Genomic DNA, 27,786 nt, shown 5'->3' with positions numbered 1-27,786 from the left:
ATTTCTGTTCGTTTTCTGAAATTATTTTCAACATAAAAAACGTATATCTTTTTGATACCTTCGATTTGATATAAAATTCATAATTTTTGGACAAGAAACGAGTTAGTTATGGTTGTTTTTGTGTGACTGCTCAAACCTGCGATCTTATGAAAATGATGTTCATCATGTTTTGAAGTTTTTGAGTTGTAGGCTTCATTAGGCACTGCCGGGCTTGTGTTACTGCATTTAGATATGTTATGGTATGTGTTTAGGTGTTATTTGGTGGTTCGTTTGGTTCGGGATTGGCTTGGGATGTAATAGAAGTCGTAGGAAGCGAAACGATGTCGAATTACGGGTTATTGTGATATTGAAGTTGTTTGTCGATGCTTGGGGACGTTTGGGGTGTTTGTACGGGTTTGAATAAAGGTAATAGCATCCTAGGATTAGTCTTGAGGTGTTGATTCATGGTCCTTAGGCTAGGGTTGGAAGAATGAATCATTAAGTTAGTGAATTTTCATGAATTTCCATGTCCAGGAGTGGCCCTCTCCTCATCACAAGCCTCTCTGTCCTCATCCCTTGCTCCACGGGCAACCAAACGTCTAGGAAGCATATCGTTCTAAAATTTACCCAACACATAACCCAGCATACAATAACCTAATATCAGTAACGTAGGATGCACAAAATTTGAACTTAAAACATGTACATGCTGAAATCGTGACTTGATGCTTACTACATGAAAGAGTTTAAAACTTTAAAATTTACATTCCTGAGGTGTGACTTCGTGAGCTTCTCGCAACTGGCAGAAGGCATAACTCTTTACAAGAACACCGCTCCGATACCAACTGTCACGAACCGTACTTTTTAACTAATTTAAATTTGCGGGAAAATAAAAATTTTCTTAAATAAGTATAAATTATCAAACTTTGTTAATAAATATTTGCTCGTCTAAAATATTTGGAATAAAACAACTACCAACAGTTGCGACAAGTAAACGTTTAAAACATTGAAAACACCAATCCTTAAAATCTGAATAATTTAACATGCATAAAATCTTAAAACATGGGTGGTCCTCGAGTTTAGCCTCTTGCGCAGCCCAAGTTTACTTACTACAACAGTTTTCAATCCTCTATAGGTATGGCTCCCTACGAGGCATTGTATGAAAGAAAGTGCAGATCGCCGATTCATTGGGATGAAGTCGGCGAGAGATCAGAACTTGGTCCAGAGATTGTTCAGCAGACTGCAGATTTGGTGGTCAAGATCCGAGACGGGATGAAGATCGCACATAGTCGTCAAAATATTTATGCTGACAAGAGGAGGAGAGATCTTGAGTTTGCCGTAGGAGACCACGTATTCGTAAAGATAGCACCTATGAAAGGTGTTATGAGGTTTGGGAAGAGAGGCAAGCTGAGTCCGAGATTTATTGGACCGTTTGAAATTCTTGATAGAGTTGGGACACTAGCTTATCATGTAGCCCTACCGCCGAATATGGCTGGAGTGCACAATGTGTTCCATGTCTCGATGCTGAGGAAGTATATATTAAATCCTTCGCATATTTTGAGTTTTGAGCCGTTGCAGTTGGCTCCAGATATGTCGTATGTGGAAAGACCATTCCAAATTCTAGACAGACAAGAGCAGAGACTTCGGAACAAAGTGATCAAGTTGGTCAATGTCCGCTGGCTGAATTAACCAGTGGAGGAGGCCACTTGGGAGACCGAAGCAGATATGAAATGTCGCTATCCGGAACTGTTTGGTAAGATTTAATTTCGAGGACGAAATTTATTTAAGTGGGGGAGAAACTGTAGAGCCCAAAATTAGTATACGTGAAACCCGTGCATTTATTTAATTTGTTAAATTAATTATTTAAGTTTAAAATGAATTTAGAGATGCATGATTTATGAAATTGCATTATTTTTATTATTTATGATTATTTGATGCACGTTAAAATGTTTTCTCGAGTTTATGTTTCAGGCGAATATTCGATGCGGGATCGAGGGAAAGAGACCCGATACGAGTTTTGGCAATTTTAAAATGTGGTATTTTATTTCAAGTCAAGAAAATGACACTTTTAAATGATTTATGAAGTTTTAACATTTTTAAAGCCTAATTTAAATATTAGGTGATTTTAAGATTTTAAACTTTTAAAGTTTATCAATTGTGGATTATATTTTAATTAGGGGATCTTAGTAAATTTATTATGGGATTAGAATTTTATTAACTTGATAATTGGTTTAACATTTTAATTGGCATGATTAATTAATTAATTAAATAAATTTTTCCTTAATTAAAACACCCCACACACCTGACACATATATTCGCGTATACACACACTACACACATAAACATTACTTACTCAATTCCTTTACTATATTATTGTAAGAGGAGAAGAGAAGTTTCTTGAAACTATCTTTCAGCAGCCTCCATATCACCATCTTCCTCTCCAAATTTCCTTCAATAATCCTTCGTTGATTTAGCAGCAAAAATCGTGACTCAAGTCGCCCGGATCATTTCCCGCACCGTGTCACTTCGATATTCACCGTATCATGAGTTTTAAAGATCAAAGACATGTATATTCTTTCGTTTTGTGCATCGATCTTGTCATAGTAGATATTTTGATGTCTGTTATGCGTTAAAGTTGATTATTATGAGCAAAGTTTGAGCGATTATGCATTGAATTGATTTCTGAAACATTTTAGATCTCAAAAGACGTTTTTGTTGTCATTTAGGTTCCTGTGTAATTTCGTTTCGTTTTCTGAAATTATTTTCAAAATAAAAAACGTATATCTTTTTGATACCTTCGATTTGATATAAAATTCGTAATTTTTGGACAAGAAACGAGTGAGTTATGTTTGTTTTTGTGTGACTGCTCAAACCTGCGATCTTATGAAAATGATGTTAATCATGTTTTGAAGTTTTTGAGTTGTAGGTTTCATTGGGCATCGCCGGGCTTGAGTTACTGCATTTAGATATGTTGTGGGATGTGTTCAGGTGTTATTTGGTGGTTCGTTTTGGTCGGGATTGGCTTGGGATGTAATAGAAGTCGTAGGAAGCGAAACGATGCCGAATTACGGGTTATTGTGGTATTGAAGTTGCTTGTCGATGCTTGGAGACGTTTGGGGTGTTTGTACGGGTTTGAATCAAGGTAATAGCATCCTAGGATGAGTCTTGAGGTGTTGATTCATGGTCCTTAGGCTTGGGTTGGAAGAATGAATCATTAAGTCAGCATGTACCCGGACCCCTTCTCGGACCTTGATACGGAGTCCATGTCCTTTTTTCTTCAAAAATACAAAATTTTCGTGCCTACCCGGACCCCTACACGGGGTCCATGTAACCCTTTTTATAAAAAAAATTTATATATATATATATATATATTTTTAAATATGAATTTAAAATATAGGATTTGTTTTGTGGTTATGAATATAAAATAGGTGATTTATTTTGGGGTTCTATGTCATGGTTTAGTACGATAATTAAACGAGGTCAAGTCCCGAGTGATCTAGAATGTCATAAGATATTTATTTAATTCGGTGGTGAGCATGAATACCTACGTCTAAGCTATGAAAGATAAGTGTTTGAACTCATGTTAGTATGTGCAGCAGTGGCCCCAAGCGAGATCCAACGAATCCCTCAACGGCAAGTAAGTATGTTCGACGTGCAAAAGAAAATACTTTTATGTTTTTGAGGTATGTAAATATCTTGTGACCAAATTATGAACGGGTTTGGAAGTCGGCGAACGTTGTCGAGGACCTCTCCACCTCGGTAAAGCATGACCGGGTTTAGATGAGGATTGGAAAGCGGTAAAGCATGACCAGAGACCAATCCACCCAGTAAAGCATGACTGAGGATCTCATGTATGTGGCAATGGATTCTCTCTGTCAGCCCAGTAATGTTGTTTAGTCTGATCAGGCACATTTATGTATGAATCACTTGATTTGAGACATATCTCTACGCAAAAATGATGTATGCATGTTCAAGTATGTATGATGCAAGGATATTTATGAAAAGCTTTATGATATGATGGCACGTCAATTTTATGTATGTAAGTTTAAGTTTCAAGTATGTACGCTCTATTTTAAAGATGCATGTGGTTTTATTACATATTAATTGTTACTTTCAGTTTATACATGTTGAGTCTGTAGACTCACTAGATTTGATCGATGCAGATGAGGATGATGTTGAGGAGATGAGGGGTGAGGAGCAATGGGCTGACTTGGGCTGCGCAAGAGGCTAAACCCGAGGACCGCCCATGTTTTAAGATTTTATGCATGCTCAATTATTCTGATTTTAAGGAGTGGTGTTTTCAATGTTTTAAACGTTTACTTGTCGCAACTGTTGGTAGTTGTTTTATTCCAAATATTTTAGACGAGCAAATATTTATTAAAAAGGTTTGATAATTTATACTTATTTAAGAAAAATTTTATTTTTCCGCAAATTTAAAGTAGTTAAAAAGTACGGTTTGTGACAGTATTTGACCTGTTTATGAAATTAGAACATATATATAAAGCACAGGCTGATATATCAAGCAATCTTGATGGGAAAATTCAGACAAGTAATTATCAGTTATCCTCCAAGATTGATGAAGTCAATTCTAAACTATCTAACAAGATTGATAATGTTAGCACCCAACTTAATGTAGTTCTTGATTATCTAAATAAACCGGGTATCACTGACAAAAAAGGGGAAGCTAGTCAGCAGAAAATTGAATCCAGTTACTCTTGAGAGAGCTCTAGGCCGACCGATTCTAGCAAGAACTCTGGCAGTTACAAATAACATCACATGAAGTAGTGCTTAGATCAGTTTCAGTTTCTTTATTAGTTTGATGAACATAAGTATCATGTATCTAGTTCAGTTATATGATTTCAATATTTCTTATATGTGCATATTTTTTCAATTACCAAAAAACGAGAAATATTTGAATCAATTAAGTTTTGGTAAATTAATAAAAGCTACTAAATTAAATAGAAATTTTAATAGCCTAGCCAAACTAAACTGTTTAAGAAAAACTGAGTATTCTCGAGTAACTGATTATTTCCCGATAAAACTGATCTTTGACCCAACCGATCAACGAGCCGAATTAAGTATTGAAAGACATGCTAATTATCAAATGCCACTGATTCACTGATCATTGATGAGCCTACCAGCGGATATTCTCTGAGGACTACTGGATCATTCCTTGTTAATGATCAAAGCTCAACTGACGTATTGGATAAAGTTTTCAATATTAACAACTTTTTGTTTTCATTTAATAATAGAGTCCATGTGCACTATCCAAAGTGCATTATCTGTCAGAAAGGACACTGACATGACACAATGACCTATATATTTGTAAATGACTATTACATTGAAAATTTCGACCGTTGGAATCAATCATATAAATAGACCAGTTGGATAAACTTTCAAGATCCTCTCTCCCACAACTTTTGATTAACGTGAATTATTCTGAATATCAAATTATTGAGAGCCTAACTTATGAAGTAATTTTTTAGCACACAATTAAGAGTTTCTATCTAATCATTGGTGATCAATTCGTGTTAGTATCTTTTGAAAAAAACTTGTAATTGACTTTAAGAATCTTACCGATCATTTTGTTTAAGCTTGTAAGATAAATAGGAGTTTTAGTCAGCCAGAGATAAGTTCTGCCGAAATGTGCTATTGCAAATTTCTTATAATCACCAAAGTCTTCTAGTGATATCATTCTCGATAGGAACAATGAGTGATGCAAAAATTATTCAAATATCAGAACATTCAAAAACAACTCCATGCAGTTTATTTTCTACTAGATCAGTTTTTTGGCCCAATTATTTCATGTTTTATTTATTTACGGTGTCCAAACAATTTCAATGAACCTTTTTTCCACACAATACCCAATAGTTGGTTTATTGTTACCCAATTGACGAGAATTACAACTGTGGGAACCCGGACGCTAATCAGTTTTTAATCGTCATCAGTATCAATTTACTAATCAAGTAATTAGGGTCATAAAATTTTTTTCTTATTAATGCGGAATGTAGTGAAATCAAACTAATATACAACTCAGTATAAAATAAAGTACAAGTCCTGTACCGTCTACAAATCAGTAAAAACTAAGATTCAACATCTAATTATCAAGTGTCAAAACCCTATATACATCAAAGTCCGAAGTCTCCACTCTATCACGATCTCTCCTCATCTCCTGGACCCTGATCCTGTCCCACCTGTTGTCATGTACACATACAAACAAGACAACAGCCGTATAATTACGGTGAGAATATAATCCCAGTATAAATCAACGAAACATGCAATCATATAAAAAAATATAAAGCATGTAACAGATAACAGCAATAGGTATCAAAATCTGAAACATAATCAATATCAGACTGTCGACAATACTCGTAACTCTACAATTTCGACTAGACTCAATCATAGTCTAGGGATCCCGGTTTCCAGAAGTTGGCATTCCCATATCGACCAACAGTAATAGGAAAGACTCCAGTTCTATCCACGTCGATAGGGTATCGATCACCAGTAATAGAAGAAGCTCTGATTCTATCCACATCGATATAGTATCGATCACCAGTAATAGAAGAAACTCCGATTCTATCCACATCGATATGATATCGATCATCAGTAATAGAAGAGTTACGATTCTATCCACATCGATACAGTACCGATCACCAGTAATAGAAGAAGCCACATTTCTATCCACATCGATAGCCAATCATCCGGTAACAGACTTTGGCACTATCGCCCATACACTATCTTGTGACATCGTGCATTGTGCCCGTGGCGATCCCGCCACTATAGGGCACTTCTGTCACAAGATTACTCGTCTAATACCTGCTATCTATAAATCAAGAGAACAAGTACATCAATCAAATCAATGCAAATATCAATGCAATAAAATAAAGTATGTGATTTAGGGAAACTCAAGTCTAAACCGACTTAAGTCGATCTCCCGATACCACATTGACTTATACCTTTCGTTTGTAGTCACTGTCTGAAGCAATATCAGTTCTGAACTCAAGACTGTCTCTGTAAATCTGAAACGACATATTGAGAATCATAATATCAATATTCCATTCTCAATTCAACACTGAATCTGATTAATCCCGATTTAATTCAAATAACAGCATAACGGCACAATCTCAGTATCCTCGTCAATACCATATCAACAGACATCAATTACAAATCATAACTCATATCCGATACAATTTGTAATCCATCCATAATCCAAATCTGTCCGATTTCAGATCAATATAATCAGAAAATCATAACAATTCCATAATCAGTCTGTTTCTTAATCTGACTTCGATTCTATGATGTCTAACATGTCAAGAACATCATATATGACGTGTATTCAATTCCAAAAACATCATAATTTCAAAACATGTCAAAACGTAGTAAAACTTACGTCCAGTTGTAGCCTACGTTGCTAGGAACTCGGTACCGAAGTCGGATTTAAAATCAGACGGACGGAATTTGCACAAAAGACGTAAGGATTTCATGGTTGGTTTGCCGAGGTCAGTCAAAGGATCCAATGCCATTTGGGTTATAGTGGATCGACTAACTAAGTCAGCACATTTCTTATCGGTGAAGACGACTTTCTCCATGACTCAGTATGCAGAGCTCTATAACCGAGAGATAGTTTGTTGCATGGGATTCCAGTTTCTATTGTGTCAGACAGGGACACCCGCGGTCCAAGAAAGAGTGCACCCGCGGTTGATGGACAGAGAGTTGGAAAGTATTTACAGAAATGACACCGCACCCGCGGTGCAGAACTGACCGCACCCGCGGTTCATGAACTACCGCACCCGCGGTCATGCGTGTTACTTGAAAAATATGACACTTGCCCCTCAACATGCAAGATATATATATTGTGTGTCTTCATTTCTCTCCTAGCACAGCTGAGACCACCGAGAGAAAGAGAAAAGTTCAAGGAAAGGGAAAGTTCTCTTCTTTTAAAGCTAGTTTGTACAAGATTTTCACATCCACACGTTAATCCGATTTCGGTTTTGAACTCCTCTCATCAAAGGCTTTAAGGGGATGTAATATTCATTCATTTCCTGCATGATTTGAAATATTGATGTTGGGGAAATTGTGAATTACACTAGATTATGTGTTCTTGTGAAGTTAGTGACTATATATTCGTAAACGGATCGATTATCGGATGTCATATGCAATTGTTACGATTTTCCAGCATGTTTAGAGTTAACTTGTGCAGATTTTGAGTACTATCATATGCTTATGATGATGATTATGAGTTGAGACCTATGAATTATTGATATATGTTGAGAGATGGATTGACCGGTATCGAGAAATTACGTCGTTATGCCGTCAAATTGTACCGAGATCAAGTATTGAATTGGATATGTGTCGATTGAGATTAGAGATTGATAGAATATGTATCAACATTTCCATTTCAGATTTGATAGTGACAGATTCGTCTTCGAGACTTTGACTACGACACAGATTGTGCGACGAAAGGTATAATTCATGTTTTGTTTGGGAAAGACACAACTCAAATGAGATTCAATTTGAGTTTCCCAACCAAATCACATACTAGAATTGTTGTTTATCTTTTGATATGAATTTGATTTGTTTATAGATTTATATTCAAACCTCTTGATAGGATGCTGTCTTGTTCATGGATTTATATTCAAGCCTTTGAGATAGGAGAGTCATTGGCAGACTTGCCAAACTAGATGTTCGGTGGTATCGACGCTTATGATCAGATTCACTCCGATTGTAGACATTCGATACAGACATGACCGAAGTCTAGGAATAAGACGTACAGTTACCCCGATTGGGAAGGTAGGTGACAGACAGTGACGTCTTATTCACACCGGGATCCCTAGAGTAGAGTCGAGTCGAGTCAAGACATGATTTGATTTGAATTGCATGTTTATATAGATTGGTTTCATAGACTATGGAGCCCATTATTATTGCTTTGATTCTTGATTTATGATTACGTATCCGCATGTATACATGTTTTATACTGGGATTTGTTCTCACCGGAGTTTCCGGCTGTTGTTATGTCTGTATGTGTGCATAACAACAGGTGGGGCAGGATCAGGGTCGCGACAGAGATGAGAGATGGACATAGCGTGGTGATCACGGGCGTAGCAGATGAACTAGTAGTTGTACTTTTGATATGGATTGTATTTAATTACTGGTTGGTAGAATATGAATAAAACGAGGCATGTATATTATGTTTGTTGTAATGAAATGAATATAGAATTATCTTGTGCTTGAGTTGTAAACATTTGATTTAATGTTAAAAGCAAAATTTTGACCCGTATTTTAAACAAGGATCCGATTAATCCCGAAAAGAATTGAGTTAGAGTCCGGGTCCCCACAGGTCGTTTTAAGACCAGTCTAGTAACACATATTTATACATAATTAGTCAAAAAAACTTGTAATATTTATAATAAATATAATTTTAATTTTTTATTTATTTTGATTAACTTAAGAAAACATATATGAAAAATGATCTTTTATTTAATTGTTTTATCTTTTCAACAATAAGAATTTTTTTGACTATTTCATCCAAAGACATTATTTTTTCTATTTCTAACAAAAAATGTTTTTTTATATATATCATGTTTGGTTAAGCGTGCATGAGTGAGATTAGTATTGGAATAGGTGACCTCTTGGGAAGTTCTCAGGCGTCAAGCTGCTGACATTGCGCCGCTTGATCTGGTTGCCGGAGTGGGCCGTAAAAGAGTGACACGAGATCTTAATGGATAATATTTTCTTTTATGGGGATAGGGCTGATGATAGGGAAAGGATAAGACCGATCTCTAAGGGATGTGAGACAGCACCAGCAGATCGACACATACCTACCCGGACTCATGGGCCTAACAAACCGACCTATTAGCACCCAACTAGGTGCATTCTGCGCTGCCACAAGTATAAAGAAATAAAGTTGTGTCTTGGCGAAAAGCTATAGCTTTTGGCCAAGTGGTAAGCACTTGATCCTAGTAATTGGTATCACGGTGAGGTAATGAGCTCAAGTCTCCCAAGAAGTACATTCCTATACTTCTTGGGGGTGGGGGTATGTTGGGTTAAACGTGCATGAGTGAGAATAGTACTTGGATGGGTAACCTCCTAAGAAGTTCTCATTCGCCAGGCTGCTGATGTTGTGCCGCTTGATCGGGTTGGCTTAGTGGACCGTAAAAGAGTGACACCGGATCTTAACGGGTAATATTGTCCTCTGCTAGGGATAGGGCCGACGGCAGGAAAAGTTAAGATTGATATCTAAGATATATAAGACAACACCAACTGATAGAAACGTGCCTCCCCGGACTCATGGGCCAAATAGCCCGACAAATTAGCACTCAAGTAGGTGCACTATGTACTGCCACAAGTATAAGAAAATAATGTTGTGTCTCGGCTAATAGCTAGAAATTTTGACCAAGTGGTAAACGCTTGATCCTAATATTTCTTAAAAAAATTTCTACATACAAAGCTATAATGAAATTATTCTCGAATTAATCTTCTAAAATAAAATTTGAGAAAATTATGACTAATCTTTTGATCTTGTGCTTTGTTTTTAAAAGTTGTCCTTAATGTTTTGCAAAATATAGGAGATGTCTATCTTTAAAACGGCAACATTTTACTAAATTGATTTGAGTATGTTTCTCGTTTAATGACATGCACTGTAAATTAAGTGTAGTTCCATTGCCATTTTAAACAAAATGGAAGTAAACTGGCTATCTTTGCATTCCTCTTCAAGTGACCCTTTTTTGCGAGTTTAAGTAGTTTTTTTTTTTTACATTTAACTACCAAATTTATAAATTTTGACGCATTTATATTCTTCGTTTTTTGGGTTTCATCCATTTTACATTTAATGGTATAATTATATAGTAAATTTCTTAATGTTTTTAGGGTAAGTGTGAATTCTGGTTGGAGAAAATAGCATTTTTGGGTCATATAGTATCTAGCAGTGGTATTGAGGTGGATCCAGCAAAGGTGGAAGCCATTAAGGATTGGGTTGTGCCGAAGAATGCATCAGAGATCCGCAGTTTCCTAGGCTTAGCAGGTTACTACAGAAAGTTTATTCAAGGATTTTCTTTGATAGCAGTGCCACTCACCTCATTGACCAAGAAAAATTCCAAATTCGTATGGTGTGAAGAGTGTCAGAAGAGCTTCAATACCTTGAACCAAGCTCTTATTTCGGCGCCAATTTTAGCCATGCCATCAGGGCAAGGCAATTTTGTGTTGTACACCGATGTATCTAATTTCGGATTAGGCGCAGTGTTGATGGAACATGGTCGAGTTTATCCTAAGGATAGAGCTCCCAAGCTGTCTAATCTGACAGTCCAATCTTCTTTTTTAGACCGAATCCGTAAAGGACAGCCTTCAGATGTGCAATTATAGAACTGGAGACTGAAGGATGAGACCAAGGGCAGTGTACTTTACACAATGTCTGATGATATTGTGAGGTACAGAGGGAGAATATGGGCGCCTAGTGTTGATTTGATCAGAGAAGATATTTTGTCAGAGGCATATACATCTCCATATTCCATCCATCCAAGAGGCCATCATATCATAAAACTTTTCATAAACATACTTGCATTATACATACTTGAATATGCATACATCATTTTTGCATAGAGATATGTTTCAAAGCAAGTGACCCATACATAAATGTGCCTAATCAGACTAAACCACAGTACCGGGCTGACAGGGAGAATCCACTGCCACATACATGAGATCCCCAGTCATGCTTTACTGGGTGGATTGGTCTCTGATTGGCTAGAAGATCTTCTAGTTGTGCTTTCAATTCTTCCAATTCTATTGGCGCCATCCTATATGGGGCTCTCGAAATAGGAACGGTACCTGGAATAAGATCAATGCTAAAATCCACCTCTCGAGCTGGAGGTAACCCTGGAATCTCGTTAGGAAATACATCTGCAAACTCCCGTACTACTGGTAAATCTGCCAATGCCAGGCTCGATTTCAGTAAATCTACTGAATAAATAAGGAACCCTTCTGTTCCTCGTTGCAACAATCTACTCATAGTCAGAGCAGATACTAAGGGAATCCGAGATCTGGAACCCTTACCGTAGAATTTCCACTCCTTTGCCATTTCAGGTCTGAATCTGACAATCTTGTGAAAACAGTCTACGGTGGCTCTGTACTTAGTCAACATGTCAATCCCGACAATACAATCAAAATCAGATAAACCAAGTACAACACATTCTAAATCGATCTCATGCCCTTCAAACTGCAGTAAGCAATGTCTAACTGAAGTCACAGATATCAGACCACTTCCCAACGGAGAAGAAATAGACACTACAGTAGACAATGACTCTACAGGCAATGCATGTGTCAATGCGAAACGTTCTGATATAAATGTATGTGATGCACATGTATCTATCAATAGATATGCAGGATAACCGCAAAGAAAATAGTTACCTGCAATCACATCGTCTGGTGCATCTTGGGCTTGCTCTTCCGTCAATGCAAACACCTGAGCTTGTTGTCTGGGAGGTTGGCTCACTGTCTGGCCACCTCTGGCTCTAGGCTGGGATTGTGTAGGCGTGGGCTGGAAGGAATGGACAGACGAAGCTTGCCTCTCAGGCTGAGTCACTGATGCTGATGACCCTACACTCTGAAATCTCTGTGCACCTCTCTGGGGACAGACTCTGGCGAAATGTCCATGTTGCTTACATATGTTACATCTGCCCATCACTCCCTGACAGTGCTCTGTGGCATGTCGGCCTCCACAAGTAGTACAATATACACCTGTCACATCTGTACTCTAGCCAGGACCTCTCTGTCTTGACCAACTGGAGCTCGATGAGCTGCTCCCTGCTCTCTTGAACTGCTTACCCTTAGCTTTCAAAGAATCTTTCTTCTCACTACTACTGATTCCACTATCAAATCGAGGAGGAGGTGGTGGAAACTGTGTGGCGAACGGTGGCGGTCTCTGACCCTGCACACTATAGGAAGCTCCTCGCTGCCTAATCAAGCCAGCCTCTGCTCCCTTCGCTCGATTCAGCTCCTCAGAAAAAGTGTTGGGTCGCCCCGTGTTCACTAGGGTGAAGATATCCGGATTCAAACCATTTATGAACTGATCGGCAACTGCCTCATCATTCCCTGCTACATGAGGTGCAAATCGAAGCAAGGACGAGAATTTGGCAACATACTCCTCTATGTTCCATTGCCCCTAGTCTCAAGTTGGCGAACTCTGCCCCTTTGTCTTTTCTGTATGACACTGGAAAGAAACGTTGATAAAATTCATCTTTAAATACTTTCCAAGTAATATCAATACCTCGATGTTCTAAGGCTCGTTTCGCCGTTAGCCACCAACTCTTGGCCACTTCTTGCAATTGATGCCCAATCAGCTTCACCCTACGTTCATCTGTATAGGCAAGTGATTCAAATAACATCTCTATATCATCCAACCAGCTTTCACAATACACTGCATTTTCTGTGCCCTTCAAGGTAGGTGGATGGAATGATTGAAATCTCTTCAACAAAGTCTCCATCGGTGTCGCAGTCACGTCCATCTGGGTACCTGACATACTCCCTTGTTCTGGCACTTGACCTGCAGCTGGTTGTGGTATTCTTCTGGGCGGCATATCTGATTATCAAACAGATTAGGATACAATCTATAAAATCTGTCTCAGCCCTCCTCTGATCATATACCTCTGATTCAGAATCGGTTCTGATTCAGTTTTTACAAGTATATGCTGTAAATCAACTCAGATACAATACAACATATAATAGGGAAAGCACTAAATCATGCTAGTACATCAAAAGCAAGGAAGAAGACTCGATTTACCCCGCTCATTCTATTCTATCTCAGTCTACAGAACCTACTGCTCTGATACCACCTGTTTTGGGGACCCGGGCTCTAACTCAATTCTTTTCGGGATTAATCGGATCCTTGTTTAAAATACGGGTCAAAATTTTGCTTTTAACATTAAATCAAATGTTTACAACTCAAGCACAAGATAATTCTATATTCATTTCATTACAACAAACATAATATACATGCCTCGTTTTATTCATATTCTACAAACCAGTAATTAAATACAGTCCATATCAAAAGTACAACTACTAGTTCATCTGCTACGCCCGTGATCACCACGCTATGTCCATCTCTCATCTCTGTCGCGACCCTGATCCTGCGCCACCTGTTGTTATGCACACATACAGACATAACAACAGTCGGAAACTCCGGTGAGAACAAATCCCAGTATAAAACATGTATACATGCTGATACGTAATCATAAATCAAGAATCAAAGCAATAATAATGGGCTCCATAGTCTATGAAACCAATCTATATAAACATGCAATTCAAATCAAATCATGCCTTGACTCGACTCGAATCTACTCTAGGGATCCCGGTGTGAATAAGACGTCACTGCCTGTCACCTACCCTCCCAATCGGGGTAACTGTACGTCTTATTCCTAGACTTCGGTCATGTCTGTATCGAATGTCTACAATCGTAGTGAATCTGATCCGAAGCGTCGATACCACCGAACATCTAGTTTGGCAAGTCTGCCAATGACTCTCCTATCTCAAAGGCTTGAATATAAATCCATGAACAAGACAACATCCTATCAAGAGGTTTGAATATAAATCCATAAACAAATCAAATTCATATCAAAAGATAAACAACAATTCTAGTATGTGATTTGGTTGGGAAACTCAAATTGAATCTCATTTGAGTTGTGTCTTTCCCAAACAAAACATGAATTATACCTTTCGTCGCACAATCTGTGTCGTAGTCAAAGTCTCGAAGACGAATCTGTCACTATCAAATCTGAAATGGAAATGTTGATACATATTCTATCAATCTCTAATCTCAATCGACACATATCCAATTCAATACTTGATCTCGGTACAATTTGACGGCATAACGACGTAATTTCTCGATACCGGTCAATCCATCTCTCAACATATATCAATAATTCATAGGTCTCAACTCATAATCATCATCATAAGCATATGATAGTACTCAAAATCTGCACAAGTTAACTCTAAACATGCTGGAAAATCGTAACAATTGCATATGACATCCGATAATCGATCCGTTTACGAATATATAGTCACTAACTTCACAAGAACACATAATCTAGTGTAATTCACAATTTCCCCAACATCAATATTTCAAATCATGCAGGAAATGAATGAAAATTACATCCCCTTAAAGCCTTTGATGAGAGGAGTTCAAAACCGAAATCGGATTAACGTGTGGATGTGAAAATCTTGTACAAACTAGCTTTAAAAGAAGAGAACTTTCCCTTTCCTTGAACTTTTCTCTTTCTCTCGGTGGTCTCAGCTGTGCTAGGAGAGAAATGAAGACACACAATATATATATCTTGCATGTTGAGGGGCAAGTGTCATATTTTTCAAGAAACATGCATGACCGCGGGTGCGGTAGTTCATGAACCGCGACTGCGCTCAAGCTTCGGCGGTCCATCCATATTTGCATAAACGTCGACCGCGGGTGCGGTGTCATTTCTGTAAATACTTTCCAACTCTCTGTCCATCAACCGCGGGTGCACTCTTTCTTGGACCGCGGGTGCGGTGACCCTACTGTAAAATTGGCCAACTTTCTGTCCATGCACCGCGGGTGCGGTGCTTCTCTAGGCGCGAGTGCGGTCTCTCTTCAAGCAACATTTAATCTTTGCATTTTAAATATGACCATCTAGGGCATTACACGACCCTACGTCTGAATTCATTTAATTCATACTAGTTTTGTTCCTAAACCATGCATAATTATTTCATAATAAATAAACTAGCATAAATAATCAAATAAATGAATTACATAATCTCCAAATCATCATACGGAATAAGTAAATAAAGCAATAAAAATCTAATTTCAACTCAATAATTTCTAGCATCCTATCAGTTTTTTAAATAAAAGAAATAATACATAAAGTCATTAAAATCTTTAACAGATGCGGAATTTCTAGGTCATCGAGTTTGCCCTGCGCCTCTCAGATGACTCGATAGTCCGCACCTCACGACTCAAGATCATCATTACCTACAACCATTCAACCTAGTAAGTCTAATAGCTTAGTGTTGCGACTTTGATTGTTGCACTCCCAAGAGCAGGTTGTCAACAAGTAGTATAATTCGGTGAGTCCGAATATCGTATTCACAGGGAAGCTAAGGTAATTAAATGTCCACTACAATGTCTTTTTGTTTTTGTTTTTGTTTTTTTTTTTCTTTTAATGGTTTGAATCTTTAATTGGTAATTTTTAATTGTTCAAATTTTAATTTAAGTAGTTGAGATTAAAGGATCCACTCTTGGTATTTTAATAAAGTTAACATTAATGAACATTATTTAAATCCACTTAATAAAATGGTTCCAATATATATTAAATAATCATATTTTTATTATGTTATATATTATTATCTTATAAATATATAATATATACCAAAACTTGTAAATGTTGTCAAATATTTATTGTGCTATATATATATTTGTAAACACTAAATCAAGGTTCCCACTTTAAATGGTTGGTAAAACCAAACAAACATTTAAATGGTACCAAGAAATTAATATTATGATATTAATATATAATAAATCAAGGCATCCACTTTAAATGGTTGGTAATAACAAACTAACATTTAAATGGTTCCAAGAAATTAATATTATGATATAATCATATAATAAATCAAGGCATCCACTTTAAATGGTTGGTAAAACCAAACAAACATTTAAATGGTACCAAGAAATTAATATTATAATATATTCATATATAATAAATCAAGGCATCCACTTTAAATGGTTGGTAACACCAAACTAACATTTAAATGGTTCCAAGAATTTAGTGTAACATATAGCAACAATAAATCAAAACTCCCACTTATAAGTAGGGTATAATAATACTTAAAGAAATAAATATAACATAAACAATAAATAATGATTAAATAATATAAAACACAGATTCTTACCTTTTAATAAACTTATTATCAAGCCAAGAGTTTCACCTTTTCATCTCAACTTTGGGAAGTAAGCTACTCATTATTCAAAGTGTAAAACTTTGAATATGGATTTAACATGCTAATTATATTTAAATGAAGAAATAAAGGAAAAACAAAGAGAGAAATATTATGAACTCAAAAGTTTGTTCATAAAATGAGGATATCTCAGTACATTACAATGCATCCCCTATTTATAGCCAAATTTAAGGAGACAACCACAAATAAAATATTATTTTTTAAACATAAGTCGTTATTGGTGTTCCAAGAAATTAATATTTTAATACACATCGCTTTTGAAAATCTTCTCATCTGAATTTTCTTCTCCACATAAAATAAAACATGTAGATATCTGAGTTGTTTGAATTGTGGTATTTTTTTTAACCATTTGACCAAGTAATTTGAGAGATATGGTCAAAATACTAGAGCATGGTAAAACTGCCACTTCTTTAGTAACTTTAATTGTTGTTTAATTTGATCCCACTTGAGAAGATTTTTATCTCATGCTTGCCACCAATATTGTAGATATTAATTTCAACTTTCTACAGGTCCAAGAATCATCTTAATCCCATTTGCAACGTCAAGTTTATTCTTGTTTTATCGAACCAGTAAAAAATAGTAAAAACTTATAATTACACAACAACTTATATTTTATACAATTTATTATAAAACATATAATATTTAAACATTTTATAAAACAAAAACTATATATTTATATTATAAAATATTTAATTAATATACAATTTTTTATCTTTATCACACTCCCCAACCAGCTTATTGCTAGTCCCTAGCAATTTAAGCGTTAATAGCAACACAAAACATATTGATTAATTTAAATAGAAATGTAATCAGAACTATCCAAGTGTTTAAATTAAATTTGAAAACTGTCAAAATAATATCAAGATCATTATAATTATAATTTATGAAATAATATGAACTGATCAATTCAAAGCTTATTTTCAGGTAGTTAAATGTACATGGCCTTCAGAAATTCCTACTAAGAGTTTCAACTCCATATCCTCAAAGTTTAATAAGTGTTTCAATTTATGGGAATGATTTCTCTCATGGAGTTGGAATACAGATTAATGCTCAGGAAAATGGTTTACAGAATGCAGACAGACAAACGAGCCAAACTAATCAAAAGATAGGAAATACATAGATTCAAAATCCAGTTGTTCTTATTATATATCTTTTTCCTAATTTTTTTTAACATCATGAAATCAGACTAAGTTTATGCTTCTTGACCACATATTTATTTAATTTGTACAATGTATTTCTCTCTTTCTTTCTTTTTTTTTTCTTTTTTATTTATATTTTTATAAGAGATAAATGGGTCGCAACATAAAACTTAGAAATTACATAAATCTTCAACATCTTTCTTTTTTTTTTTACATCATGAAATATCAATTTTTTTTTTTCAAAATAAGAACACAAGATCTAAACAATAGATAGCCTCTCTGATGATCAATAAAGGCTCGCAAGCTGTTTTCTCAATCCTCTCCACTCACTCACAAAATATGTGTGAGTTTAAAAATTTTAGGCACTCTTATCAGGTATATATTGGGCCATATACTTTAATAACTGATTTTATCACAATGGTTAATCATTCAAAAAGATTTCATAAATCATATTTTTATAGTGATCAAAATATTAAAATTGATTTTTTTTTCAAATATAAATTTAAACATCCTTAGATAGATTATTACAATTTCTAATCTAAACATTTCAAACATGTAATGTATGATATTTTTGCAAAAATTACTTAAGATACAAACAATAAACATAATTTTAGTTTAAAATAATTTTACATGTTTTTATTTTAAAATAATTTTTTTTAATTATTTTTTTGAATTTTTAAGATTGTTCTCCCCCCAATCAGAATATGACATTGTCCCTAATGTCAAAATAACTATTAATAAAGAGTACATAATGAAAGAGATATCACCTGGAATTTTATTGAAGATAACAAACTGAAACAAACGCAAATCAATCCACGATTTTTGAATCAATGATCCAACTTTCTTTTCTTACTGCTTGATTGCGACCAATTGATATTTGTTATCATCGGATCAGGCTTATGAACAAAAGCTTCCAAATCATCAATTAATTGGTCGGCAGTCGAAGCACAGATGAGCATCCATCGTGAATTTTCTGAAATGAAATTCTGTTCCACAGCTTTATCAAGAAATGTCAACAAACTGTCATAATAATTATTGATATTCAACAAGCCCACAGGTTTATAATGGATATTAAGTTGTGCCCAAGAAACAGTGTGAAAAATTTCTTCTAATGTACCAAAACCACCTGGTAGTGCGATAAAAGCATCAGAATTTTCAATCATTTTGGTGATTCTTTCATACATAGAAGAAACTTTTAATTCCTCTCCAATCGTAACACCTGTAATATTTCCTTCAGCTAAAGTTGTAGGAATAATACCTAAAACCTGACTACCTCCAAGATGATCAGATGTTGAAACAGATCCCATTAACCCAATATTACCTCCCCCATATACCAAGTGAATTTTTCTCTCAGCCAATATCTTTCCAAGATTATTCGCTGCTTCTACAAATACTTCATTTTTTCCAGAACTCGACCCACAAAATACACAAATATTTTTCAATGTGTGTGCAGAGGATCCAACCATATTTTTATTGTCTTTTTGGTCTGTGAAATTAGAGAAAATGATGAGAGATTTTATAGGGGTAATATATTATCATGACAAAACTATGGGTCATAGCTGTAAGCAGAATAATAAGAATAAACAATAAAAATAATAATGACACACATGCATATAAACAGTAGTGTGATTGTGGCTCACAATTTTCCTCTGGTTTTACGTCCAGAAACGGCTTCAACGCCTTCTATGAGTCGAGGATATGCTTCCCATCCAATTTTCTTATAAATTGGCAAACAGGGTCTTTTTTAGTCGGATTCCCAAGACTATGACGCTCATCTTGAAATTGTTTCCATAAACGGAAAAGTTCAATTTGCACATGTCCACTAGAATGCGTCTCAAGAGTCAATAAGATGTTATCTAAAGACTCCTTACTCAGCCAATTCTTAATGAAACCAATTTTATCTTCTCTGTTATCGGAAACACATCCCAAAGATCTGCATAGTTTGTCACAAGTCCATCTTGCACACTTATGACAAACCCCAAATCTTTTGGCCCTTCGTTTTTTCGCATAAGTGCTTTTTCCTAATCCAGACAAATACCGAATGAGCAATGATTGTGGAACTTCTCCTCCTAATCGGACCTTAGCTTCTATTACAAGACGAATATCTTCTGGAATTCCTTTTTGCATTAGCAATCTCAATCTTTCACACTTTTCTGCATAAATTTTTCTTAGAACATTTTCAGAAACAGAGGGAAAATATTTACAAATTTTTGAGAGAATTTCATCCATTTTGAAAAGAAAAGAAATTATTTTTTTTATTTTTTTATTTTTGTATTAGCAATTGTGGGAAACTGATTTAACCGACTATGAAAGTCACGGAATACCGTTTTCCGCCATTTAACCGGGAAAATAAAAAGATTAAGAAAACTTGAAATAAAAACAAACAAACTTAAATGCAACACCAAAAAAAGAAAAAAATCAAGGATCAGAAAGGGAAATAAACTCTTCTTGAAAGATTTCATTTTTAAAAATGGTTTAAGTCTTTGTCCATTTACTTTAAAAATATCACCATTTTTAGGATTTTCAATATCTACAACTCCATAAGTATACACATGCTTTACAACATATGGGCCTGTCCATCTTGATCGTAATTTTCCTGGGAATATGTGAAGTCGAGAATTATAAAGCAAAACTTTTTTACCAATCTCAAAAGATTTTCTAAGAATTGTTTTATTATGAAATGATTTGATTTTTGCTTTATAAATCCTTGAATTCTTATACGCATCATTTCTGAGTTCATCAAGTTCATTAAGCTGCAATTTGCGCAATTTGTTGCAATCATCCATGCTTGAATTAAAAGTATTGATCGCCCAATAAGCTTTATGTTCCAATTGCACAGGCAAATGGCAATGTTTTCCGTAAACCAACCTATAGGGAGACATATTCAATGATGTTTTAAAAGCTGTTCGATATGCCCAAAGTGCATCATTAAGTCGCAAAGACCAATCTTTTCTATTTGAGTTAACAGTTTTTTCCAAAATTTTCTTTATCCCCCTATTAGCTAATTCAATTTGTCCATTTGTTTGAGGATGATAAGGAGTAGTTACTTTGTGAGTAATATCATATTTTTCATTAATGAAGCAAATGATTTATTAACAAAGTGAGTTCCTCCATCACTTATCATGGCTCGAGGAATTCCAAATCTACTAAAAATATTTTCTTTCAAAATTTTGATGACGATTTTATGATCATTAGTTCGACATGGAATTGCCTCTATCCATTTGGAAACATAATCAAATACAACTAAAATATACAAGTATCCAAACGACGGGGAAAAAGGTCCCATAAAATCAATTCCCCAACAGTCAAAGATTTCAATTTCAATGATATGATTCAAAGGCATCATGTTTTTTTTTGAAATCGCACCCAATTTTTGACAATTTTCACAGATCTTGCAGATTTCGTGTGTGTCTTTAAACAAAGTGGGCCAATAAAATCCACACTGCAAGATTTTTGCAGCCGTTTTCTTTGAAGAAAAATGTCCTCCGCATGCTTCTGAATGACAAAATTTAATGACACTAGTTACCTCATTGTCGGGTATGCAACGTCGAAAAATTTGATCAGGACAATACTTGAACAGATACGGATCATCCCAATAAAAGTTTTTTACCTCATTCAAAAATTTTCTTTTATCTTCGGGAACTCCATTGTGGTGGCATTTTTCCTGTCACAAGAAAATTTACTATGTTAGCAAACCAAGGTGTAGTAGTAACTAAAAATAGATGTTCATCAGGAAAATTATCGTTAATTGGTGTCATTTCACAAGATGATCCTGTTACTAGTCTCGATAAATGATCGCCTACGACATTCTCGGTTCCTTTTTTATCTTTGATCACAATGTCAAATTCTTGGGGCAACAAAATCCATCGTATCAGTCGTGGCTTTGCATCCTGTTTGGTCAACAAGTATCTAATAGCAGAATTATCAGTAAACACAATAGTCGTTGATCCAATCAAATAAAAACGAAATTTATCTAATGCAAATATTACAACAAGTAGTTCTTTTTCAGTTGTGGAGTAATTCATTTGAGCATTGTTTAAAGTTCTACTTGCATAATATATCACGTAAGGTTTACCGTTTCTTCTTTGACCCAGTACTGCACCTACTGCATAATCACTCGCATCGCACATGATTTCAAATGGTAAAGACCAATCAGGAGGTTGCATGATAGGAGATGATGTTAAATGTCGAATGATTTTAACAAAAGCATTTTGACAGTCTTGAGTCCACTCAAATGCAGTGTCTTTTGTTAAGAGGTTACAAATGGGTTTAGAGATTGAACTAAAGTCCTTTATAAACCTCTATAAAATCCAGCATGTCCCAAAAATGAGCGAATTTCTTTAATGGTTTTTGGAGGGGGTAAATTGGCAATGACATCGACTTTGGCTTTATCAACTTCAGTTCCATGAGATGACACGACATGTCCCAAAACAATCCCAGAAGTAATCATGTAATGACATTTTTTCCAATTTAAAATAAGACCTTTTTCCTCGCATCTTTTTAAAACTTTTTCCAAATTTTCAAGACATTTATCAAATGTATTCCCAAAAACAGTTTAATCATCCATGAAAATCTCCAAACAATTTTCAACCATATCGCAAAAAATGCTTAGCATTCATCTTTGAAATGTTGCTGGGGCATTGCATAATCCAAATGGCATCCTTCTAATGCAAATGTTCCAAAAGGACATGTGAATGTAGTTTTATCTTGATCTTCGAGTGCAATGGGAATTTGATAATAACCTGAATATCCATCAAGAAAACAGTAGTATGGATGACCTGCTACTCTTTCTAAAATTTGATCCAAAAATGGTAATGGAAAATGATCTTTTCTAGTGGCGTCATTTAATTTTCTATAATCAATACACATCCGCCAACTAGATGGGACTCGATTTGTTAACAATTCACCTTTTTCATTTTTTATCACTGTGATGCCAGATTTTTTGGGAACTACTTGTGTTGGGCTTACCCACTTACTATCAGAAAGAGGGTAGGTAATCCTAACATCAAATAGTTTGAGAACTTCAGTTTTCACAACATCTTTCATGTGTGGATTTAATCTCCTTTGGGGTTGTTGAGATGTTTTTGCATTTTCTTCTAAGTGAATTTTGTGCGTGCAAATTAGTGGATTAATGCCCTTGAGATCTTTTAGTGTCCAACCAATTGCATTTTTATGTCTTTTAAGCATATCAACTAATTTACCTTCTTGATCACTTTCTAGTTTGGAAGAAATTACCACCGGATATGTTTCATCTTCTCCAAGAAATGCATACTTCAATTCTTCTGGCAAGGGTTTTAACTCCAATATGGGTGGTTCATCTTTGTTCTCATATTTTGCATCAAATTCTTTCTCTGATCCTGGTAACGAGTGATACCTGATAAAATCATCAAGATCAATTTCAATATTTTCTTTAACAGTTTCAATTGAACAAATATCTAATTGATCACGAGTACTCCCTTCTTGAATGTTTTCTTCCACAAGAGTTTCAATAAGATTTTCATCTTCACTTTCATCTCCTTTGTCATGTGGTTGCTTACAAAGATTAAAAACATGACAACTTCATTATTCCATTCCTGCAATTTATAAGAGTATTAGAAATTGCTAAAAATGGACGACCCAGAATTACAGGAATTGCATTATAAGCTTCGATAGGTTGTGTATCTAAAACTATGAAATCGACAGGATATAAAAAGTTATCAACTTGGACCAACACGTCTTCTACCATACCTCTTGGCACTTTAACAGATCTATCGGCAAGTAAAAGTGTTACCGAAGTAGATTTTAACTCGCCTAGATTGAGTTCTTGATAAACTGAATATGGAAGTAAATTCACACTAGCTCCAAGATCAAGCAAGGCTTTTTTAATCTTTCGTTCTTCAATAATACATGAAATAGTAGGACAACCAGAGTATTTGTATTTCGAAGTATTATTATTTTGAATGATTGCACTTACTTGTTCGGCTAAAAATGCTTTTTTTTTCACATTAAATTTTCTTTTCACAGTGCACAAGTCTTTCAAAAATTTGGCATATGATGGTACCTGTTTTATTGCATCTAATAAAGGAATATTAACTTTTACTTGTTTAAAAATATCATATATATCAGAATTCAAATTTGATTTTTTTGTATTTTTCAATGCATGAGGGAATGGTGGTGACACTGTCTGTTGAACCTCCTCTTCGCAAGTTATGGGTTCCACATCCTTACCCTTTGGAGTTGATTTATCATCATCTTCACAAGGTTCGGGAATGTATTTTTCCACAACCTTACCACTTCGAAGGGTAATAATAGATTTTACCTGATCCATCGGTTAAGTTCCAGAAGTTCCAGTTTGTGAATGATGATCCTTGGGATTAGGCTGTGGTTGTGAAGGAAATTTACCTTTTTCATGAACATTAAGTGCAGATGCACATTTAGCAAGTGTATCTTTCAAATCTGTCATGGTTTGAGCAGTTTGAGTATTGATAGACTCTTGCTTTGCAATGAAAGAGTTCACTAAATCTTCCAAATTTCTTTTAGGTGGAGGAACATAAGCTCCATAATTTTGAAAATTTTGTTGAGTTTGAAAATGTGGTTGCGGAAATTGTGCAGCTTTATCATTCCTCCAACTAAAATTTGGATGATTTCGCAAACCTGGATTGTAATTTTGAGATAATTGTTCAAAATTTGGTCTTTTGTAATTGTTCAAAACATTGACTTGTTCATGGAGACATTCTTTAAAAGAGGGCAAAGTGGGACAATCTTTTGTAGAATGATCACTTGTATCACAGATGTGACACGCAATTTCTTTAATAGCTTTTAATTGACCATTTTTTTCAATTCAAGTGCCTCTACTTTTCTTGCCAAAGAGGTAAATCAAGCTTGGAGATCATGTTCATCTTTGAGGGTATACATACCTCCACCAGATGTGGGAGATTGAATCTTGTTTGATGGTTCGATTATACCTATAGTGTCCCAATTTTGAGCATTTTCAGCTAATGAATCGAGATACTCAATTGCCTCATTTGGATCTTTATATTCAAATGTTCCATTACACATAAATTCAACCATTTGCCTATCTTTAGGTGTTAAGCCTTCATAAAATTGAGAAACAACTCTCCAAATTTCAAAACCATGATGTGGACAAAGATTAAGCAATTCTTTGTATCTATCCCAACACTGATAAAAAGTTTCTTCTTGTTTTTGAGTGAAAGTGATGATTTGCCTTTTGAAAGAATTTGTTTTATGAGATGGAAATTTTTTTTTCAAAAATTGTTGTTGCAATTCATCCCAAGTTCGAATGGATCCCAATCTAAGATTTTGTAGCCAAGTTTTAGCTTTATCTTTTAAAGAAAAAGGAAAAAGCTTAAGTCGAATAGTGTTCATGCTACAATTTAGATCATTATATGTGTTGCACACTTCTTCAAACTCTCGTAAATGCATGTATGGATTTTTAGAATCTAAGCCATGAAAATTGGATAATACCAGGCTTAAAATTGAAATGAGATGCATCAGGGGGAAAAACTAGACATGAAGGTGCAGTAGTACGTGTAGGATTCATGTGATCTCTAAGTGTTCTTCGTCTATCATGATCATGTTGAGATTGAATTTCATCTTCATTTTCTTGGATGGGTTCTTCCGCCATGTTTTGTAAAAATAAAGGGTTATTTCGAATGAGTCGAGCACTAAGTGTACGTGACCAAATGCTCATGCAAATGCAAATGAATAAAAACACACAAAAGCAATAAAAATTCAAATAAAGAAAAATAAACTATAAACAAAATTAAATAGACTTGAAATTAAATTATACTTCCCCGGCAATGGCGCCAAAAACTTGTTTCGACTTTGATTGTTGCACTCCCAAGAGCAGGTTGTCAACAAGTAGTATAATTCGGTGAGTCCGAACATCTTATCCACAGGGAAGCTAAGGTAATTACAAGTCCACTACAATGTTTTTTTGTTTTTGTTTTTGTTTTTTTTCTTTTAATGATTTGAATCTTTAATTGGTAATTTTTTATTGTTCAAATTTTAATTTAAGTAGTTGAGATTAAAAGATCCACTCTTGGTATTTTAATAAAATTAACATTAATGAACATTATTGAAATCCACTTAATAAAATGGTTCCAATATATATTAAATAATCATATTTTTATTATGTTATATATTATTATCTTATAAATATATAATATATACCAAAACTTGTAAATGTTGTCAAATATTTATTGTGCTATATATATATTTGTAAACACTAAATCAAGGTTCCCACTTTAAATGGTTGGTAAAACTAAACAAACATTTAAATGGTACCAAAAATTAATATTATGATATTAATATATAATAAATCAAGGCATCCAGTTTAAATGGTTGGTAATACCAAACTAACATTTAAATGGTTCCAATAAATTAATATTATGATATAATCATATAATAAATCAAGGCATTCACTTTAAATTGTTGGTAAAACCAAAAAAACATTTAAATGGTACCAAGAAATTAATATTATGATATATTCATATATAATAAATCAAGGCATCCACTTTAAATGGTTGATAACACCAAACTAACATTTAAATGGTTCCAAGAATTTAGTGTAACATATAGCAACAATAATTCAAAACTCCCACTTATAAGTAGGGTATAATAATACTTAAAGAAATAAATATAACATAAACAATAAATAATGATTAAATAATATAAAACATAGATTCTTACCTTTTAATAACCTTATTATCATGCCTAAGAGTTTCATCTTTTCATCTCAACTTTGGGAAGTTAGCTACTCATTATTCAAAGTGTAAAACTTTGAATATGAATTTAACATGCTAATTATTTTTAAATGATGAAATAAAGGAAAAACAAAGAGAGAAATATTATAAACTCAAAGGTTTGTTCATAAAATGAGGATATCTCAATACATTACAATGCACCCCTATTTATAGCCAAATTTGGGGTGACAACCACAAATAAAATATTATTTTTTACACATAAGTCTTCATTGGTGTTCCAAAAAATTAATATTTTAATACACATCACTTTTGAAAATCTTCCCATCTGAATTTTCTTCTCCACATAAAATAAAACATGTAGATATCTGAGTTGTTTGAACTGTGGTATTTTTTTTAACCATTTGACCAAGTAATTTGAGAGATATGGTTAAAATACTAGAGCACGGTAAAACTGCCACTTCTTTGGTAATTTTAATTGTTGCTTAATTTGATCCCACTTGTGAGAAGATTTTTATCTCATGCTTGCCACTAATATTGTAGATATTAACATCAACTTTCTACAGGTCCAAGAATCATCTTAATCTCATTTGCAACGCCAAGTTTATTCTTGTTTTATCGAACCTGTAAAAAATAGTAAAAACTTATAATTACACAACAACTTATATTTTATATAATTTATTATAAAACAAATAATATTTAAACATTTAATAAAATAAAAACTATATATTTATATTATAAAACATTTAATTAATATACAATTTTTTATATTTATCACTCAGCATGCTCAAACCTAATATAGCAAGTACGTAAATATACAATCACATACATAAAAATTACTTTTACCAAAAATAATCTTCTTCATGCAAACATGAAACCTTAAAAATATGCAACTTTTGAAATCATGCTTAAGTATGAGCTTTTCCATTTAAAATAGCATTTTTAGGTGAAGTCCGATCCTCGAAAGTGACAACATTCATTCGATTGATTAATTTATA

At 34.4% G+C, this 27,786-nt stretch overlaps 1 protein-coding gene across 1 annotated transcript; it reads right to left on the bottom strand.

Moving 5' to 3' along the window:
• Window positions 1-21,715: 21,715 nt before the first annotated feature.
• Window positions 21,716-25,973, bottom strand: LOC142550074 (uncharacterized). The gene is made up of 5 exons (XM_075659313.1): window positions 25,879-25,973; window positions 24,468-24,769; window positions 24,167-24,374; window positions 22,177-22,235; window positions 21,716-22,059 (listed from the first exon to the last, which is right to left on the bottom strand). The coding sequence occupies exons 1-5, from the start codon at window positions 25,971-25,973 to the stop codon at window positions 21,716-21,718; spliced, it is 1,008 nt and encodes a 335-aa protein (XP_075515428.1).
• Between the last annotated feature and the right edge of the window lie 1,813 nt (window positions 25,974-27,786).

Source organism: Primulina tabacum, chromosome 6 (assembly GCF_025594145.1).
Source record: "Primulina tabacum isolate GXHZ01 chromosome 6, ASM2559414v2, whole genome shotgun sequence".
NCBI lineage: Eukaryota > Viridiplantae > Streptophyta > Magnoliopsida > Lamiales > Gesneriaceae > Primulina > Primulina tabacum.
This window is presented reverse-complemented; position numbering and strand designations above follow the sequence as displayed.